Source organism: Solea senegalensis, linkage group LG8, assembly GCF_019176455.1.
Source record: "Solea senegalensis isolate Sse05_10M linkage group LG8, IFAPA_SoseM_1, whole genome shotgun sequence".
Classification (NCBI taxonomy): Eukaryota; Metazoa; Chordata; class Actinopteri; order Pleuronectiformes; family Soleidae; genus Solea; species Solea senegalensis.
In genome coordinates, this window is record NC_058028.1 from 4,058,902 (window position 1) to 4,079,320 (window position 20,419).

At 41.2% G+C, this 20,419-nt stretch overlaps 4 protein-coding genes across 5 annotated transcripts; all 4 read left to right on the forward strand.

Annotated features, from left to right (window-relative positions):
• Positions 1–2,834: 2,834 nt before the first annotated feature.
• Positions 2,835–4,557, forward strand: LOC122773130 (olfactory receptor 2AT4-like). The gene has a single exon (XM_044031538.1). It carries the CDS (start codon positions 3,380–3,382, stop codon positions 4,352–4,354), a length of 975 nt encoding a protein of 324 aa, XP_043887473.1. The 5' UTR covers positions 2,835–3,379; the 3' UTR covers positions 4,355–4,557.
• Positions 4,558–9,672: 5,115 nt separating this feature from the next.
• On the forward strand, positions 9,673–10,778 carry LOC122773129 (olfactory receptor 2AT4-like). Its single transcript, XM_044031537.1, has one exon. The coding sequence runs from the start codon at positions 9,793–9,795 to the stop codon at positions 10,765–10,767; it is 975 nt and encodes a 324-aa protein (XP_043887472.1). The 5' UTR covers positions 9,673–9,792; the 3' UTR covers positions 10,768–10,778.
• A 2,419-nt stretch (positions 10,779–13,197) lies between these two features.
• LOC122773151 (olfactory receptor 2AT4-like) lies at positions 13,198–15,029 on the forward strand. 2 transcript variants are annotated; one of them, XM_044031568.1, is made up of 2 exons: positions 13,198–13,261; positions 13,370–15,029. In XM_044031568.1, the coding sequence occupies exon 2, from the start codon at positions 13,409–13,411 to the stop codon at positions 14,378–14,380; it is 972 nt and encodes a 323-aa protein (XP_043887503.1). In that variant the 5' UTR covers positions 13,198–13,261; positions 13,370–13,408; the 3' UTR covers positions 14,381–15,029. The 2 variants fall into 2 exon arrangements, with proteins under 2 accessions (XP_043887503.1, XP_043887504.1); XM_044031569.1 differs by having other exon boundaries at positions 13,202–13,261; positions 13,405–15,029.
• A 2,642-nt stretch (positions 15,030–17,671) lies between these two features.
• LOC122773150 (olfactory receptor 2AT4-like) lies at positions 17,672–19,219 on the forward strand. Its single transcript, XM_044031567.1, has 2 exons — positions 17,672–17,718; positions 18,039–19,219. The coding sequence occupies exon 2, from the start codon at positions 18,064–18,066 to the stop codon at positions 19,030–19,032; it is 969 nt and encodes a 322-aa protein (XP_043887502.1). The 5' UTR covers positions 17,672–17,718; positions 18,039–18,063; the 3' UTR covers positions 19,033–19,219.
• Positions 19,220–20,419: the final 1,200 nt, after the last annotated feature.

The window sequence follows — 20,419 nt, forward strand, 5'->3', positions numbered from 1 at the left end:
GGAAATTGTTTCTTGGACAAAAACATACTGAATATGTTTCATGGTTTTAGGACTGTATTTCTTTTGACTGACAAATTTATGGGAGGAACTTTTTCGCTTTATTGTTAACATTAAAAGTCTTAGTTATGAAAATAGTTTCCACACTTAGAGACTCGGCATGAGTAACCAAACCTCAGTACTCTGTTCAGACTGAACCTTCTTTTCCCTAAAGACGTATTGATTGGCGACAACATTAAAGTTTATCCTTGTTTTCCTTATTCTTAAAAAAAGCCTTAGTATGAAAGTAAAATAAGAGAATAGCGATATGAGAGAAAGTCGTCAGAAGCAACGACAACAAAAGCAGCATTTCACCAAAAATCTCTGCACATAGTGATTGAGCAATTTTGGTTTGGCAGTGAAAACCCTGAAGTTCTGCACTGGGTAAAAAAAGAGAAAAATTGCATAATGTAATCTTTCGTAATCTTTCGTAATTACTAAAAACGAAACAAAAAAAGATGACTCTGTGTACCAAATGTCAAATCTGACTTAATTTTAAAAAGAACGTTGGAGACCAAAGACACAACGACCTTTGTCACCAATTTTCAATGCAGGGATTTGGGATCGTACTGAAACTCGCGGGATTTAACGTGACTTAAGAATTAAAACAGTCTTTTGCTGGCATCAATTAATAGCTGTTGTGTGTGCGATGTTTTGTGCTAAAAACACAAAAATCTGTGAATGAAGTCATGGCTGAGAAGACGGAATCAACTTGAATTGTACAAGTTATGGTTCTAAACAAAAGTACGTAAAGAACGTCTCGCTCTCATTGGTTATTGCGGTGTTCTGCTCTTGCCCCTAATCAGGAAATCGGGAAGATTCTGATGCACCAGATGACGTTAAAATGGTGTCTGTTAAAGATCCCATAGCCCGGAAGTGCCAATTAACGCTACATTTTTGTGTGTATCTGCATCATTACCCCGGTTATGAAGCCTCCATGTCCATTTTGCTTGGGGCCCCCAAATTCCTTCAAACGGCTCTGATTTTCTTCATCATCATCATCATCATCATCATATCCGGGGCTGGGTCAGGGGGGGAACAGTTTCAGCAAGGGACCCCAAACTTCCTTTTCCCGAGCCACATTGACCAGCTCCGATTGAGGGATCCCTAGGCGTTCCCAGGCCAGAGTGGAGATGTAATCTCTCCACCTTGTCCTAGGTCTACCTCGAGGCCTCCTCCCAGCTGGACGTGCCTGATACACCTCCCTTGAGAGGCGCCCAGGAGGCATCCTCACTAGATGCCTGAACCACCTCAACTGGCTCCTTTCAACGTGAAGGAGCAGCGGTTCTACTCCGAGCTCCCCCCGGATGATCGAGCTTCTCACCCTATCGCTAAGGGAAAAGCCAGCCACTCTCCTGAGGAATCCCATTTTGGGCGCTTGTACCCGCGATCTCGTTCTTTTGGTCAAAGATTGACCGGTAGATCGAGAGCTTTGCCTGCCGGCTCAGCTCCCTTTTCGTCACAACCGTGCGGTAAAGCAGTTGCAGTACCGCACCAGCTGCTCTGATACTCCGGCCCATCTCCCGCTCCCTCGTCCCCTCACTCATGAACAAGACCCCGAGATACTTGAACTCCTTCACCAGGGGCAAGGAGTCATTCCCTACTCTGAGAAGGCAATCCACCGGTTTCCTGCTAAGAGCCATGGCCTCAGACTTAGAGGTGCTGATCCTCATCCCGACCGCTTCACACTCGGCCATGAACCGATCCAGTGAGCGATGAAGGTCACAGGCCGACGAAGCCATGAGGACCACATCATCTGCAAAAAGCAGCGATGAGATCTCAAGCCCGCCAAACCACAACCCCTCTCCCCCACTACTACGCCTCGATATCCTATCCATGAAAATCACAAACAGGATTGGTGATAAAGCTCAGCCCTGGCGAAGGCCAACACCCACAGGAAACAGGCCTGATTTAGTGCCGAGAACCCGGACACAGCTCATATTTGGGCGTATAGGGATTGGATGGTCCTAAGTAGTGCCCCCCTCACCCCATACTCCCGCAGCACCTCCCACAGTATCTCCCTGGGAACCCGATGAAATGCCTTCTCCAGGTCCACAAAACACATGTAGACCAGATGGGCGTACTCCCAGGCCCCCTCCAGGATCCCTGCAAGAGAAAAGAGCCGGTCCGTTGTTCCACGACCAGGACAGAATCCGCATTGTTCCTCCTGATCCGAGGTTCGACGTTACTTCCTCAGTCGAGGTCAACAGTGTCCCATCCTTACTGGACACAGCTTGGATGGTGCCCCACTTTCCCCTCCTGAGGCCCAGAATGGTTTTCCAGAAACACCTTGGTGCCGACCGATAGTCATTCTCCATGTCCTCTCTGAACTTCTCCCATACCCACTGCTTTGCGTCTGCCAGAGCAGAGGCTGCCGCCCTTCGGCCCGTCGATACCTTGCAACTGCCTCAGGAGTCCTCCGGGATAACACATCAAACGCACAAGATGTGGGGACAAAACTAAAAAGAAAAAGAAAAAAATATAGAGAAAAGAAGAGAAGAAAAATAATGTGTTAAACAAACAGTGATAGACAAAACTTTGACTTGACTTTTTAGAATTTTAATGTTTAAAATGTCTCGTGGAGACAGTAGATCGACAGTGATCCTCAGAGAATAAAAAGAAAAAAATGGGATGGATTCCAGTCGGGCATCATATCGAGTCATGCTGACAGACTTCATAAAAAGTAGAACACGGACGGGAGATAGTAGAATATGTTGCGACAAGCTTTGAGAAACGTATGTGTACATTTTTTTTTACACATTTGTTTAAAAAAAACAAGAATAATACAAAACAAAATTCATACAAAAGATCATTTTAGACATTTGTATTTTTATACATGTATTATGTATTTTCAAAGGTGAGTTTCATGGAGTCAGTGAATGGTAAATTATTCCTTTTTCCTTATTCCAACTTCTCTTTTCAGACAGTAAAGGTTTCATATTATATCATAAATAAAGGGCTCATATTATAGATTTAGTTACATGATACAAGGTATAATAAAAGACATTGTTTAAATTCTCTAAAATGGTTGACAACATATATATGAGCAATAATCAATCTTTATATTCTGAATCGATGTATATATGAGTTGAAATATGTGTGTGTACTTACGTATTTGTTTAATCTTTAGGACGTTTTCTGGCAAAAAACATGACCTTGCAAGCCATCAAGGAGACCAAAACCTGATCCTGATGAGGCAGAATATCCTCATTTCTGAGTAACTGGTTAATTTAGGACTAAGATTTGAATTGTGATCAGGTTAAAGTTACTATTAAAGGCTTTAACTGGTTGTAGTGATAGTCTACATTGATTACTGTGTTGTCCAGGACATTACAGCTCCACCATGTCAGAAGGAAACCACAGCGGTGTTACTGAATTCCTCCTGACAGGATTCCCCGGTCTCCATCCACAGTACCGCGGCCTTGTCTCTGCACTTTTGTTCCTGGTTTATTTCCTATCGTTGGTCGGCAACGCCACCATCATTTTCCTGTTTGCAGCCGACCGTCGCCTCCACAAACCCATGTACTACATCATTCTGAATCTCTGCATGTGTGACGCTTTGTTCAGCACCACCACGTTGCCAAAGATCATCAGTAAGTACTGGTTTGGCTCGGGGAGCATTTCATTCCTGGCCTGTTTCATTCAAATGTACTTTGTCCACTATCTGAGCTCGGTGAATTCGTTGATTCTCTTCCTCATGGCTTTGGACAGATACTTAGCCATCTGCCACCCTCTCACATACTCAAATGCCCTGAAAATGTCCACTGTCCACATTCTCAGCGTCACGGCGTGGATCATTTCAAACGCGGGTCCTTTAATGATGGTTATCCGAGCGTATCCTCTGCCTTACTGTGCATCCAATGTCATCAATCACTGCTACTGCGATCACATCGGCATCACGGTGCTGGCGTGCACCGACCGAGCACCGTACGGCTTCCCCGCCTTTATCATGGCGATGATTTTTCTTCTCGGGCCGCTGGCCTTCATCGTGTTCTCGTACAGCTCCATCATCGCCGCCGTGCTGAAGATCGCGGATTCGAGCGGTCGCATGAAAACTCTGTCCACGTGCAGCACTCAGCTCATCATCATCTCTCTGTATTATTTACCCAGGTGTTTCGTTTACTTGGCCAGCAACGTTGGCCTCAGATTTAGCGTCGATGTGCGAGTTGTGATAATCATGTTGTACAGTCTTTGTCCCCCGATGGTCAACCCTCTCATCTACTGTCTGAGGGCGCAAGATATGAAAGAAAGTCTTTGGAGACAGTTGAACAAAAGGAGCATTTCACAGAAAACACAGGTTTCTGCAGTTTGTAGTTGAGCAAGTTTTCCTTGTTCTTATTTTTTTTTGGAAATGTGAATGTGTCCAAACGTTCAAAGAGTTTTTATGAAAATATTATAACAGCTAAATATATGACAGAAAGAGAAACAAAAGGGACATTTCACAAAAAGCTAAGTTCCGCAGTTTGTGGCTGATCATGTTTTTCTTTTTCTTATTCTTATGTATTTACTCATTTACATCCATCCATTGTCTACCACTTTATCCTCCACATGAGGGTTGCAGGGCTGCAGGGCTGCTGGTGCAAATCCCAGCTGACATAGGGCGAATGGATGGGTCACACCCTGGACAGATCGCCAGTATTTACTGTTTTTGAAGTAAATATGACTGTGAAAGAAACAACTTTTTTACAAAAATATAAAAAGATTAAAGGATATGAAAAAGAGGTTTCTTTCTCTTTTTTTAAAGTAAAGCAAGCAAAAAAATTATTTTATTGTATATAGGGAAAGTGCGTCTTTATTTCTTGCTGTGTTTATGAATGCCCTCATAATATAATAAAAATACAACTGCATACAAAGGAATAAAGGCTATTGTATAATAATAACATGGGACACCAGTGAGTTGCTTTTTAGTCACTCTGTTTATTGTTTAGCCGGAAGCACAATGTTACACACATTGCATTGTGGGAGCTAAGCCTCCTGAGACTGGTAGTCCTACTACTACTACACCTCCCCCTTATAGCTAAACTCTTGCTTCATTCAAATAAACATTTGTGCAATTTCTTATGAAATAAAACTGAAACCCAGTATGATTTTAAGAACATTTTATCCTTAGCAAAGTTTTAACTCAAGACTTATGAACTTTAACATCCCAAATCACTTTTATTCTTTACTGGGACCATAACCTGTCATTGTCCAACTAATTCACAAGTCCAGTTTATCAGGTGGCTTTGTCACCCGACCAGCTCTCGTAACAGTCCCTATAGGTCGGAGGTGACTTCTGTTTCTCCTGAGGAGACCCCTGTTGGTCTCTACCATATAAGACCTTGGTGTATTGGCTGATCCAATGACTGCTCCTGTGGTTCTCTCAGTGGTAATCCAGACCGCTTGACCAGCAGTCAGTTCTGGGAGAGGTCTTGAGCGGTGTCTCAGGTTGCAGGCCTGCCTACAGGCCTGCAACCTGAGACACCGCTCAAGGTCTGGCCACTTAGGTCTGGCCACTTAGGATCCAGCTTGGTTGTTGATTGGGGTAGAGATGTACGCACATTTTTTCCCATCAACAGCTGAGCTGGTGAGAACCCGTGCACCAGTGGGGTGGACCTATAAGCCAGCAGTGCTCTGCTGTAATCACTATCTTTTTTACACAAATCCTTGACAGTCTGTACAGCGCGCTCTGCCTCTCCATTCGCTTGAGGGTAACGGGGGCTGCTGGTGGTATGCAAGAAACGGTTCACCTTTGCAAAGTCTTTGAACACTGCTGATGAAAACTGAGGCCTGTTGTCTGATATGACAACTTCTGCAGTCCCATGTGTGGCGAAGACCTCTTTAATAGCTCTTTCACTTCAGCCAAAGTGCTTTTGAGCTCCGCTATCTCAATGTACCTCGAAAAATAGTCTATGACCAACAGGTAATCCTTCTTGGACCACTCGAAAAGATCCATGCCCACTTTTTGCCACGGGCGTTCTGGAAGGGGAGTGGGCATCAGTGGTTCTGTGAGCTGTGTTCTGTGTGTCTGACATAGTTCACACCTTTCCACCATTTGTCCTATATGGGCCGAATACATCTGCAGCAACCTTTGTCTCAGCGGTGTTGGAATATCTATTTCACTCTCTGAAAGGCTTTTTCCTATGGCTCTGCCCATATCCATTTGTTCCTCTCTTTCTGCAGTTCTTTCAGTGGCATGGTTATTGTAGCTAGCTGAGGCAGGAATTTAGCAAGGTAATTTGCCATGCCCATGAGACGCCGCACGTCTTCTAGACATGTGGGCTGCGGCAATTGCTGGATAGCCTTGACTTTATTCGGATCAGGCTCGATGCCTTTTGCGGAAACTTTGTGGCCACAAACATGACTTCTTCTCATGCAAATTCACATTTCTCATTCAGCGTGAGACCCTCCTGCTGTATTTTCTTAAGCACACGATGCAACCTCTGGTTGTGCTCCTGCCTGTCCCTGCCATACACGAGGACATTGTCCACATGACAGAGCACTCAATCGCAACCCTCCAACATCTGAGACATTCTCCTCTGGAAATGTTCCGGAGTGGATGCAATACCAAAAGGGAGTTGGTTGAATCCAACATCCAAATTGGGCGTCAAGTTTGGTGAAAATCTTGGCATTTTTAGTCATTGCCAGAGTTTGGTCTACAGCTGGGAGCATGTGAGGTTCTCTTTTCACGACCACATTCAGGGGAGTGAGGTCCACACAGATCCTCGGTGGTTTCTTTCCTGGTTTCGGGATAACGGCCATACCAGAACACCATTCTGTTGGCTGCTTGACCTTAGAAATCCTTGCATGTCTTCCATTCTAGTCAACTCTTCCTGCACTGCTTCTTTGAGGGGCAAGCGGACCCTTCTGGGTGCGGAGAGAGCCACTAGTGTGGCACCTTGGTCAAGCACTATGTGGTAAGGCTCTTTTAATTTGCCTAGTCCTTGGAAAACATCTGGATAGTCTGCTCTAAAGTCTTCCTCTGTTTCCATAACTGCATCTACTCTCTCTACAAGCTTTAAAGCTATTAGAGCCGGTCTATCTAGAAGTGTATGGTTTAGTCCTGCCACTATGTAGATGTATTGAGAGGTGGTGTGTCCTTTCGCTGCCATGTCTGCTTTGAAGCAGCCTTTTACCTTAAGTGGGTATTTACCTGGCCCTACCAGTCTCTTTTTGGGCTCCTGCAGTTTTCCCATCTCTCTCTGGCTTGTACATTCTCTCAGGTATTGATGTTACATCTGCCCCACTGTCGAGTTTAAACTTAACATTCTCCCCATTTAGCCAGATTTTTTCCATCCATGGTTCTGATGCGTCAGTTTCTATGTCACCTAGGAAGTAATAATCGTCAGTGTCTGTGACGCCCTGAATTTCTGTGACTTCACGCAGACGCACTGCATCCCCTGTGCGACATACTGCAGAAAATGTCCCTTTTTCTTGCATTTTCTACAATCTACATCTTTCGCTGGGCAATCTTTCCAAGAATTTTTTTGTTTTCGGCCACACCTGCCACAGTCTTTCTGTGTCTGGTTATTTGGCTTCTGTTGCCATTTCTGTTTCCTCTCTTTTTTCTTGGTGTCGATGGCATCCATGTTCGCTTTGATGTCACTCCTTATGTGATCGTGAAGTATAGTCTGCTGTCTATTTACTGTTTCACTTTGTCTGACTTTTTGTATTGCCTTAGCCAGTGTCAGGTCAGAGTCCATTTGTAGTTGTTCAGACAATCTTTTGTCTCTTATTCCAACCACTATTCTGTCCCTTGAAAAGTCGAACGGTTCTGGGGGTGTTAACTGTACAGCTGTCGCCATCTGTGTTGATTCCCACGATCTTTCACGTCCGGAATTCCAGTCCTCCGGCGCGCCGTCTCTCCCGACTCACTCTGCGATGTGCCGGTGCTAACGAGCTAGCCTCTAGCCCGTATGCTGTTCGGAGCTCTACTGTCGTCTTCGTAGTGGCCAGTTCCGGTTAAAACTGCACAAAACGTCCTTGGTCACCAGCTAACACTGTTCTGAAACTACCAAGGAGACTTACAGTTCACCACTTCTGACACCATGTATAATAATAACACGGGACACCAGTGAGTTGCTTTTTAGTCACTCTGTTTACTGTTTAGCCGGAAGCACAATGTTACACACATTGCATTGTGGGAGCTAAGCCTCCTGAGACTAGTAGTCCTACTACTACTACACCTCCCCCTTATAGCTAAACTCTTGCTTACAATTATATTATAGATTACATATATTATGATTACAATTTGAAAGTTCTCTTACTTACTTCTAGCTCTTATTTGTACCCAAATGTTTAAATGCACTTATTGTAAGTCGCTTTGGATAAAAGCGTCTGCTAAATGACATGTAATGTAATGTTTTACTGTATTTTTCCAAACTTTTCTGGACCTGGGGTTTGTAATTTCAATTCAGTTGTGCAGAAAAAAATAAAGTAAAATGTAAAAAGTTGGTGTGTGGTGGATATTGTGTTGTTCTGTTGTGTTCAGGTTTTCTGGCTGCGATGCAAACATTCAAAGTCTTAGTTATGAAAATAGTTTCCACACTTAGACACTCGGTATGAATAACCAAACCTCAGTACTCTGTTCAGACTGCACCTTCTTTTCCCTAAAGACGTATTGATTGGCGACAACATTAAAGTTTATTCTTGTTTTTCTTATTCTTAAAAAAAGCCTTAGTATGAAAGTAAAATAAGAGAATAATGACAACAAAAGCAGCATTTCACCAAAAATCTCTGCACTTAGTGATCGAGCAATTTCGGTTTGGCAGTGAAAACCCTGAAGTTCTGCACTGGGTAAAAAAAGAGAAAAATTGCATAATGTAATTACTTATCTTATATTTCAGCCTAATAATAACAATAATTTCCCCCATAGTTACCATGGGCTTAAGTCAGCAAACGCACAAGATGTGGGTACAAAACTAAAGAGAAAAGAGAAAAAGAAAAATAATGTGTTAAATAAACAGTAATAGACAAAACTTTGACTTGACTTTTTAGAATTTAATGTTTAAAAATGTCTCGTGGAGACAGTGATCCTCAGAGAATAAAAAGAAAAAAATGGGATGGATTCCAGTCGGACATCATATGGAGTCATGCTGACAGACTTCTTAAAAAGTAGAATACGGACGGGAGATAGTAGAATGTCTTGCGACAGGCTTTGAGAAACGTATGTAGACATTTATTTTTTACAGATTTATTTGTTTAAAAAAACAAGAATAATACAAAAAAAGACATTGTATTTGTATACATGTATTATGTATTTTCAAAGGTGAGTTTCATGGAGTCACTGAATGGTAAATGATTCCTTTTTCCTTATTCCAATTTCTCTTTTCAGACAGTAAAGGTTTCATATTATATCATAAATAAAGGGCTCATATTATAGATTTAGTTTACATGATACAGGATATAATAAAATACATTGTTTAAATGCTCTAAAATGGTTGACAACATAAAGACTTTTACAGTCAATCATATATATGAGCAATAATCAATCTATATATTCTGAATCGATGTATATATGAGTTGAAATATGTGTGTGTACTTACGTATTTGTTACCTCTTTAGGACCTTTGCTGGCCAAAAACCTGACCTTGCAAGCCATCAAGGAGACCAAAACCTGATCCTGATGAGGCAGAACATCCTCATTTCTGAGGAACTGGTTAATTTAGGACTAAGATTTGAATTGTGATCAGGTTAAAGTTATTATTAAAGGCATTAACTGGCTGTAGTGATAGTCTACTTTGATTACTGTGTTGTCTAGGACGTTCCCGCTCCACCATGTCAGAAGGAAACCACAGCGGTGTGACTGAATTCTTCCTGACAGGATTCCCCGGTCTCCAACCACAGTACCGCGGCCTTGTCTCTGCACTTTTGTTCCTGGTTTATTTCCTAACGTTGGTCGGCAACGCCACCATCATTTTCCTGTTTGCAGCCGACCGTCGCCTCCACAAACCCATGTACTACATCATTCTGAATCTCTGCATGTGTGACGCTTTGTTCAGCACCACCACATTGCCAAAGATCATCAGTAAGTACTGGTTCGGCTTGGGGAGCATTTCATTCATGGCCTGTTTCATTCAAATGTACTTTGTCCACTATCTGGGCTCGGTGAATTCGTTGATTCTCTTCCTCATGGCTTTGGACAGATACTTAGCCATCTGCCACCCTCTCACATACTCAAATGCCCTGAAAATGTCCACTGTCCACATTCTCAGCGTCACGGCGTGGATCATTGCAAACGCGGGTCCTTTAATGGTGGTTATCCGAGCGTATCCTCTGCCTTACTGTGCATCCAACGTCATCAATCACTGCTACTGCGATCACATCGGCATCACGTTGCTGGCGTGCACCGACAGAGCACCGTACGGCTTCCCCGCCTTTACCATGGCGATGATTTATCTTCTCGGGCCGCTGGCCTTCATCGTGTTCTCGTACAGCTCCATCATCGCCGCCGTGCTGAAGATCGCGGATTCGAGCGGTCGCATGAAAACTCTGTCCACGTGCAGCACTCAGCTCATCATCATCTCTCTGTATTATTTACCCAGGTGCTTCTTTTACTTGGCCAGCAACGTTGGCCTCAGATTTAGCGTCGACATGCGACTCGTGATAATCATGTTGTACAGTCTTTGTCCCCCGATGGTCAACCCTCTCATCTACTGTCTTAGGGCGCAAGATATGAGAGAAAGTCTGTGGAGACACTTGAACAAAAGGAGCATTTCACAGAAAACACAGGTTTCTGCAGTTTGTGGCTGATCATGTTTTTCTTTTTCTTATTCTTATGTTTTTACTCATTTACATCCATCCATTGTCTACCGCTTTATCCTCCACATGAGGGTTGCAGGGCTGCAGGGCTGCTGGTGCAAATCCCAGCTGACATAGGGCGAATGGCTGGGTCACACCCTGGACAGGTCGGCAGTATTTACTTTGCTTTTAAAGTAAATATGACTATGAAAGAAACAACTTTTTTACAAAAATATAAGAGATAAAAAGATATGAAAAAGAGGTTTCTTTCTTTTTTAAAAGTAAATCAAGCAATAATATATTTTATTTTATATAGGGAAAGTGTGTCTTTATTTCTTGCCGTGCATATGAATACCCTCATAATATAATAACAATACAACTGCATACAAAGAAATAAAGAAATTACAATTTGAATGATTTTACTGTATTGTTCCCAACTTTTCTGGACATGTAATTTCAATTCAGTTGTGCAGAGAAAAATAAAGTAAAATGTAAAAAGTTGGTGTGCGGTTGATATTGTGTTGTTCTGTTGTGTTCAAGTGAGTCAAACAATAATAAATATGAGTGTGTATTTTATTGTCCCTGAGGTTTTCTGGCTGCGATGCAAACATTCAAAGTCTTAGTTATGAAAATAGTTTCCACACTTAGAGACTCGGCATGAATAACCAAACCTCAGTACTCTGTTCAGACTAAACCTTCTTTTCAATAAAGACGTATTGATTGGCGACAACATTAAAGTTTATTCTTGTTTTACTTATTCTTAAAATAAGCCTTAGTATGAAAGTAAAATAAGAGAATAACGATATGAGAGAAAATTGGCAGAATTAGACGGATTTCACCAAAAATCTCTGCACTTAGTGATTGAGCAATTTCAGTTTGGCAGTGAAAACACGGACAAACCATTATTTCAGTGTCTAAAGTGCATCAGCGTTGTTTTGCCTCACCTCACTCTTTCCTTTCCAAGCATGTTGTTGAAAATATGTCGCCTTAATTTAGCACCAAAACTAAAAAGGTGTTAAGTTTGTCTATGGTGAGCGACTGTAAAAACACAGTGGTCCAAAATTGGCGCCTCCATACAGTAAAGCACACCTGATATGAATATAAAAGGCTAATTCTGGGTTAAAAAAAGAGAATTGCCTATTGTAGCTTTAGGCTAATTGCTGAATTTTTTTCTTTCTAAACTTGACTTTACTGTTTTTGTGTCGTAATCCTTTGAGGATTTATTAAACGTAGGGTGCAAGATTATTTTCTGTATTGATTAAAATCATCTTCACACCACAGTTGTAACCAATTAATGAATGTCAGCGGTCGAAACGGACAGGCCTGTAAAACCACCTTCAATCATATTGAACATCCCCAACAAAATAATCCCCCATGCGCGTACCACTCTTCTCTTTGTGCACTACTCACACATGCTCAGAAGACAACGCCAGAGCAAATGCTAGCTTGCTAAATCCAACGAGACAGTAGCAACAATGTTATGTGTCATGGATATTGCAGCAGAAAAGCTGCCAACAACATGTGTGAAAGACGTCTTTTTAGACGTTTCTACTGGACAGGTAGGTTAACTTTATGTCTTTGTGATCCATCCATCCATTTTCTACCACTTTGTCAGGAGGTCACGGTGGGTTATGTGCCAATCTTAGCTAACATAGGGCGATAGGCGGGGTCACACCATGGAGAGTTCGCTAGTCCATCACAGGGCCACACATAGAGACAAACAACCATTCACTCTCACTCACCACTCTTCTCTTTGTGCAATACTCACACATGCTCAGAAGACAACGCCAGAGCAAATGCTAGCTTGCTAAATCCAACGAGACAGTAGCAACAACGTTATGTGTCATGGATATTGCAGCAGAAAAGCTGCCAACAACAGGTGTTTGTCACAAACGAAAGACGTCTTTTTGGGAAAGTTACTGCCAAGAAAAGACCAGAGTGAACGTCGGTGCTGTGTTCGATCAGTGGCGGCAACTGAGTGATGCCATGGTGGCTCTGTTTCTACTGGACAGGTAGGTTAACTTTATGTCTTTGTGATCCATCCATCCATTTTCTACCACTTTGTCAGGAGGTCGCGGTTGGTTATGTGCCAATCTTAGCTAACATAGGGCGATAGGCGGGGTCACACCATGGAGAGTTCGCTAGTCCATCACAGGGCCACACATAGAGACAAACAACCATTCACTCTCACTCTCAGAATGTCCAATTTAGCGCTAACCACTGCACCAAGCCTGTGGCCCTGTCTTTGTGATATTGTGAGTATTGTGAGTTTTTGGCATCACGTTGTCACTTGAACAAGTATCCAAAAAAGTACAGATGCTGCGCCGTGCATCGTGAATCCGTGTTCGTTGCATGTGCTCTAGAGGCGGAGCTTCGGAGGGAGGTCTAAATATAAACTGTTTTTCCAGGACTCCAACCCTACCTTTAAAGACCAGACTTGATAAAAGGCTGATGTGACCTGACCTGCAGGCGTCACAAGGACATTTGGAGACTGAGCTCTTCAAAAGTAAGAGTCTAATTCAGTCATTAGACCTGTGGGGTTTTATTTTGAATTGTTTATTATCGATTGTCTCATTTAAGTTGAATAATTCAGACTTGTTCTCTCTTCATGCAGGTTGTTATTTCATGTTTGTTCTTCCTAATTCTTCTTCAAATGATGATCCTCACGAATGTGACGAGGATGAGGAGCTTCTTCATCCTGGGATTCCCTGGACTTTCACCTCAGTATTATGGACCCGTGTCCGCTCTGCTCTTTGTCGTGTACCTGTTCATCGCAGTAGGGAACATTTTCATTTTGGCCTTTGTTTCGTGTGAGAAGTCGCTCCAAAAACCGACATATCTGGTGTTTTGTCACCTGGCGCTGAACGACCTGACGTTCGGCACCGTGACTCTCCCAAAGATCATTTCCAAATACTGGTTTGGCGACGGTGTTGTTCCGTTTTATGGCTGTTTCGTGCAGATGTTCTTCGTCCACTATTTAGGATCCGTGACCTCCTTCATCCTGCTGGTGATGGCTCTGGATCGATTCATCGCGATATGCGTCCCGCTGCGCTATCCCGTCCTCGTGACGAACAACATCATCTCGGCGCTCTGCGGCTTCGCCTGGTTCATCCCTCTGCCTCTGATGGTGGCCGTCGTCCTCCACGTCCTCACGCTGCCGTTCTGTAAATCCAACGTCATCGCTCAGTGTTACTGCGACCACATCTCCATCACGAGCCAAGCGTGCGGTGAGGACGTGAGAATCGTCGCCATCACGTCGCTGTGCGTCGCCATGTTCTGTCTCTTGGTGCCTCTCGCTTTCATCTTGTTTTCCTACATTTCCATTCTTGTGGTCATTTTGAAAATGACCAACGGCGCAGGACGCAAGAAGACCTTGTCCACGTGTAGCCCACAGATATTCATCACATGTCTGTTTTACCTGCCCAGATGTTTCGTGTACGTCGCCAACACCGTCGGCTTCTCCTTCAGTTTGGACGTTCGCATTCTACTGATATTGTTGTACAGTCTTTTGCCTCCCGCCGTTAATCCACTCATCTACTGTTTCAAGACTCAGGACATCAAGCAGATGTTGATGAAGAGGTTGAATAGAAGGAAAATTGGAATCGAGATAAAATTGTCTTATTGATGTCAATTTAAAAAGCACACAATGAACCAAACAGTGAGATTTTTCTTCTGACATCAATTTGGTCATAGAGTGATAATACTTTTGTAATGATGTATACATTAGGGTTAATATTCTTTTCTTTTATTACATTTTGATATTTTCAAACACTTGTTTTTGTTATTTTGTACTTTTCATTTTGAAAATCTTATTTTATATCATAGTGTCGTGCTGTCTGCTTCCAAACCTTGCTACAACTTGTCTGTTATCTGATCTGTAAACCCATTACATTTCATAGTAATCACAGGTAATAATGATGGGAAATGTGTTTTTATGATATAACATTTAAACACAATTATATAGTAATAATCAATTTTCATGTGACATTACCACAAGCATTTAACTGACTGTTACTTTGAAAATAACCTTGTATTACTGTAATATTACCATGGATATGTGTTTACTGGTCTGCACCCGCTGTACTTATACTACAGCGGGTACTTCTGTATCTCGTTATGAATTGAAATTACTCATATGTTTAATTTTTCTCTTTCTTTTATCTGCAATGTCGTGATTTATTTGTGTTAGTGTCTCCAAAAAGAGGCTCGTTATCAATTGGACTTTTTCTTAAATTAAAGGTTAAAAGTGTGTAAATGTCCGTTGAATTATTTTTGATTGGGATGAAATTGAAGATAAAATTGTGACACATTTTCTTTTTGTGAATGTATAAAGATTTTGTGAATTAGTGTTTTTTTTATGTCAATAAATGTCATTTTGACTCTGTTCTCTGAGGCTCTTTTTTAATTAAATCAACTTTTCGAAGACAAGAAAACGATATAAACTGACACACACTGCATTCTTACTTTCTGTGAAAAGTTGTATTAGTTTAAATCCTGTTTTATCACAAATTTACCATGATAGCATCAGATAAGTTAAACCACTAACATCCCAGGCTTTGGTCTCACATATATCAGATATTGTATTTTCATATTTTGTTGCATTTGTGTGTATTTGAACATGAAAGAAAGAGAGAATAGATGGAGGTAAATTTTGTGTAAAGTGTGTGTACAAACAGAGATATTCCATCTCTCTTTGTGTTTTCTACATTCTCTTTGAATGCTGGAGTTTGTAACTTTTACATGTAAATAATTGTGTGTTAAATTCAAACCTTGATGAAGTCGGCCACTTTCACACACATTACCCTTTGAAACCAAAGTGTTTGAGACAATAACAATAAGTGACACCACTATACACATTTATCCATGCCTTTGGTCTATTCTGTACTGAAATTAACATAATGTTTTGCAAAATCATGAAGCAGTAGGTGTAGATATACATTTTATTCACTCTGCAAAATAAATAAGATAAGCAAAATAATAGTTGTAGAGGACACAAGCAAAGGAGCAGCTTATCTAGTCTACTGTTTTAGTCATTATCATGTCATCCAATAATGCATTTCATATATTAGCCAATATCAATATAGTGCCAATATTTTGTAAGGGTTTTATGTATAATATTTATTTCATGCTGTCAATTTGTGAATGGATTAATTTTGCAAACCAAATTGCCTTCCAGGAACAGCAAAACCCTTCTATTCTATTATAAAATGAGTTCACACAATGCTGATTAATCCAGGGACGACACACAACTCTGTGTTTCTCCGTATAGCAGTTTTTTGGTTCTCGTGTCTGTGGTGACATTCCCATACACATTTTACGTCACGACTGAGTAGGTGAGGTTGATGAAGCACTCAACACAACATGTAAAATGACTGCCTGTCTGTGTCTGCAGCTCACAGCGCTAGGTTTCCTGGATGCAGTCGGGACAAGGAACACGTCAGTAAAAGACAGATAAGTAAAACATAACTCAGTGAAGTAGTACAGGGCAAAAACAACAAAACAACTAACAACTAAAGTAGCAAAAACAGTTATAAAGCCACCAAACAAAAAAAGATGACACCGTGTACCAAATGTCAAATTTGACTTGATGTTAAAAAGAACGTGGGAGACCAAAGACACAACGACCTTTGTCACCAATTTTCAATGCAGGGATTTGGGATTGTACAGAAACTCGCGGGATTTAACGTGACTTAAGAATAAAAACAGTCTTTTGCTGGCGTCAATTAATAGCTGTTGTGTGCGCGATGTTTTGTGCTAAAAACACAAACATCTGTGAATGAAGTCATGGCTGAGAAGACGGAATGAGCTTGAATTGCACAAGTTATGGCTCTAAACTAAAGTATGTGAAGAACGACTCGCTCTCATTGGTCATCGGGAAATCAGGAAGATTCTGATGCACCCGATGACGTTAAAATGGTCTCTGTTAACCCCTCACGCTACAGTCGGGCTATTCAATTGGTGGACCCTTGGAGTGTAGTGTTGTTATGACATATGGGTGATCTCATACGCAGGACTATGGCTAATAATTGCACATTCTCTGTAGCGGGATGCGCCCATTAAGCCATGGTGGCAAAGCAGGTCAAAAATGTAGTATCTGTTTTGGCCGGACATATATTTTGAAGGACCACATGACTAATCAAAGTCGCCCATTCACGCTCTAGGACTGCGCTGTGACCGCTCTCACTAAAATACAACAAAACAGAGACAAAATCTCTCTCTCTCCACCTTAAATTTAAAAAAAAATTGACTCGGAGGAACAGGCGTTTATCACGAGTACCTCACCATGTGTAAGGAGTATAATATCAGAAGGCATTTCAAGGGCTTGGGATTGGAGTTGTTTGTCACTTAAAGGAAATACATTCTAAACTGATATATGACTAGAGATACTGTATGTCATTTATTCATCTCAGTTTCATGAACTGGCCCCAATTCCAATGGAATAACCCCTACACTACGGCATAATTTGGCAAGATAATCTGTACAAATCAGCCTAAAATCGGAAGACATACGATTGTCGGAAGGACCAGATCGCAAGAGAAATTTGGTCAGTTACCCTCTAGTGTGGGGCACTTCTTTAGGTTTTTTTTCTACTTAAAGCTTAGGAAACATAGCTTTAAAACTGTACTATATCACTCTTAAAAGTAACAAAGAAAAAAAAAATACTCTGACAAATGTAATTAGCAACCACTCTCAATGTGATTTTCAGTGATTGAAATATTCTTTAATACTATTTCACATCGTTTCACTTTTAAAGCAGAAGTTTTGTTGAATAGAAGTTTAGTTTTCATGATGTAAGTGACGCTGATACCACAGGGTGTGCATAGTGGGCACTGCTGCTGCTGAGAATCATTGGAGAATAAGATCCTTTTGGGTATAATCACGGTCAGACCATGTGGAGAACAGATATTAGGTGTCACACGAGCATGATGCACGTCTCTAAGTGTCTGGTGTCCGATCTGAGAGGTAAGACTCTGACTTACATGGAAAAGTCAGAAAATCTAATCACATCTATCTCTCTTATAGAGCCATGGAATAAATGTTGGAAAATAACATTTATGTTGAGAGTTTTATATCTTTGCTTTTATTTTGAAGGTTTGGTTCTGATAGATTCACACAAGGTAGAGAGAACGGTGAATGTATGTCATATGTAGTTACCTTTAGTGTCATGTTTTAATTGTATTAATTGTTATACTTTTCCTAATTATGGTATTATGTATTGCATTATAACGTTGTTGATAAAATGGTATATTGATATATCAATTTGGAGCATTTATGATCTACAGGTCCTTCTGTGTCTTGGAGGTGAAAATGATCGACACTAACGTGACGAGGATGAGGAGCTTCTTCATCCTGGGATTCCCTGGACTTTCACCTCAGTATTATGGACCCGTGTCCGCTCTGCTCTTTGTCGTCTACCTGTCCATCGCAATGGGGAACATTTTCATTTTGGCCTTTGTTTCGTGTGAGAAGTCGCTCCAAAAACCGACATATCTGGTGTTTTGTCACCTGGCGCTGAACGACCTGACGTTCGGCACCGTGACTCTCCCAAAGATCATTTCCAAATACTGGTTTGGCGACGGCGTCGTTCCGTTTCACGGCTGTTTACTGCAGATGTTCTTCGTCCACTATTTGGGATCCGTGACCTCGTTCATCCTGCTGGTGATGGCTCTGGATCGATTCATCGCGATATGCGTACCGATGCGTTATCCCGTCCTCGTCACGAACAACAGCATCTCGGTGCTCTGCGGCTTCGCCTGGTTCATCCCTCTGCCTCTGCTCATCACCATTATCCTCCAAGCGCTGCCTTTGAATTACTGCAAATCCAATGTCATCGCTCAGTGTTACTGCGACCACATCTCCATCACGAGCCAGGCGTGCGGCGAGAACGTGAGAATCGTTCAGGTCACGACTCTCTGCATGGCCATGTTCTGTCTCTTGGTTCCTCTGGCGTTTATCTTGTGTTCTTACATGTCCATCATAGTCATCATCGTGAAAATGACCAACGCCGCCGGACGCAAGAAGACCTTGTCCACGTGTAGCCCGCAGATATTCATCACGTGTCTATTTTACCTGCCCAGATGTTTCGTGTACGTCGCCAACACTGTCGGCTTCTCCTTCAGTTTGGACGTTCGCATTTTACTGATATTGTTGTACAGTCTTTTGCCTCCCGCCGTTAATCCACTCATCTACTGTTTCAAGACTCAGGACATCAAGCAGATGTTGATGAAGAAGCTGAGAGCAACTAAAGTTAGAGTCGAGATCAAAGTGTCAGTCTGAAAAGGCTGAGTTTATTTGCAAGAAATGGGATTAAATGTGTGAAGATTGTATTCCATGCGAGTTGTGTGCATTGCATTTGTATGATATGAATATAAGTATTTATGTCCACTGATCTTACTACAACTGATACTTATATCAGTTGATAGTTGTATATCCAATTGTGAAGTAAAATTCCTCATTTTCTTTATGTCTGCAACAATATGGTGTTTTATTTCTGCTGCTGCTCTCAAGTTCAGTGTTGTGTTGTGTTTGAAATGAAAGGCTGAAAGGTACCAAACAATGTGCTTTTATTGTCCCTGTGGGGAAATTTTACTGCAAAAAATGTCTCTAAAAAACAAGAAAATATAACCACTATTCCCGGAAAATTAATAAGAAATTATAAGAAAAAAATACCTTGAAACAAGTCAAATTATTTTAAGTATCTTAAGCCTTAATAAGTAAATTAAATCCAAAAAATGGTGTGATTAGATAAATACACTGAATTCAAGTCAATAACACTATTACACATAATAATAATTCCTTCACAGACTCAATAAAAGCAACACACGACAAAATAATAGCACTCCAAGTGAACAGTTCATATACACTTTACACACATTGGTCAAAATCACTGGATCTGATATCGGAAAGAGAAAAATGTAAATGTCAAAATCAAATAAAACAAAAGTTGATCAATGTTATTGGTATGGTGCCAAATCACAATAGCCAGGTTTTTAAACCCCAGACTCTTTCTTTCTTTCTTCCTTTCCTACTCATCAGAAAAGGAAAATAAATGAACAAATAAAAAAATAAATAAGGGGAGCACAGTTTAAAATTTGGAGAAGGACGCGGGGGAGAACTGCTGTTCATTTGAGAATTGATTTCAAGATTTTACTCTTTGCTTCTAAAGCCATGAACATCCTCGCTCCACTTTATTTAGAGAGAGATTTTAGAGATTAGAGATTTTAACAAAAGGTGTAAATGACGACAGGGTTTTACAGTGCGGGGGAGGGGTGACCGTTCCAATGCTGATGCTGTTCCTAAACCCTGATTTGTGTTCTATCACTGACCTGGGAGTTTTTAAAAGTACATTCAAAACATATTTACATTACTATTAAAAGTGAAAATAAATGAATTCATAATAATTAAAATTTCAATTTAAAAATTGACGGTATCTCATAAAGTGACGCTCCGCCTTATTTTAAATACATTAAATATTGAGCTGGCCGCTTAAAGCAATAAAATGTAGTATTTCAACCTTCAAATAATGTCTCCACAAATATTTTTTTTAAACCCTGGTTAGAGCCTGAGAGGTCTGCATTGCTTTCACTGGCAGTATGTAACTATGAGTATGGGTAACGCTATTCTACATTTATTGGAAAAACATTCCTGGAAACAAAACAATGTA

Bases quoted from the DNA above. Each gene is read 5' to 3' on its own strand.
- LOC122773129 (XM_044031537.1), top strand. From the start codon at position 9,793: ATGTCAGAAGGAAACCACAGCGGTGTGACTGAATTCTTCCTGACAGGA.
- LOC122773151 (XM_044031568.1), top strand. From the start codon at position 13,409: ATGATGATCCTCACGAATGTGACGAGGATGAGGAGCTTCTTCATCCTG.
- LOC122773150 (XM_044031567.1), top strand. From the start codon at position 18,064: ATGATCGACACTAACGTGACGAGGATGAGGAGCTTCTTCATCCTGGGA.
- LOC122773130 (XM_044031538.1), top strand. From the start codon at position 3,380: ATGTCAGAAGGAAACCACAGCGGTGTTACTGAATTCCTCCTGACAGGA.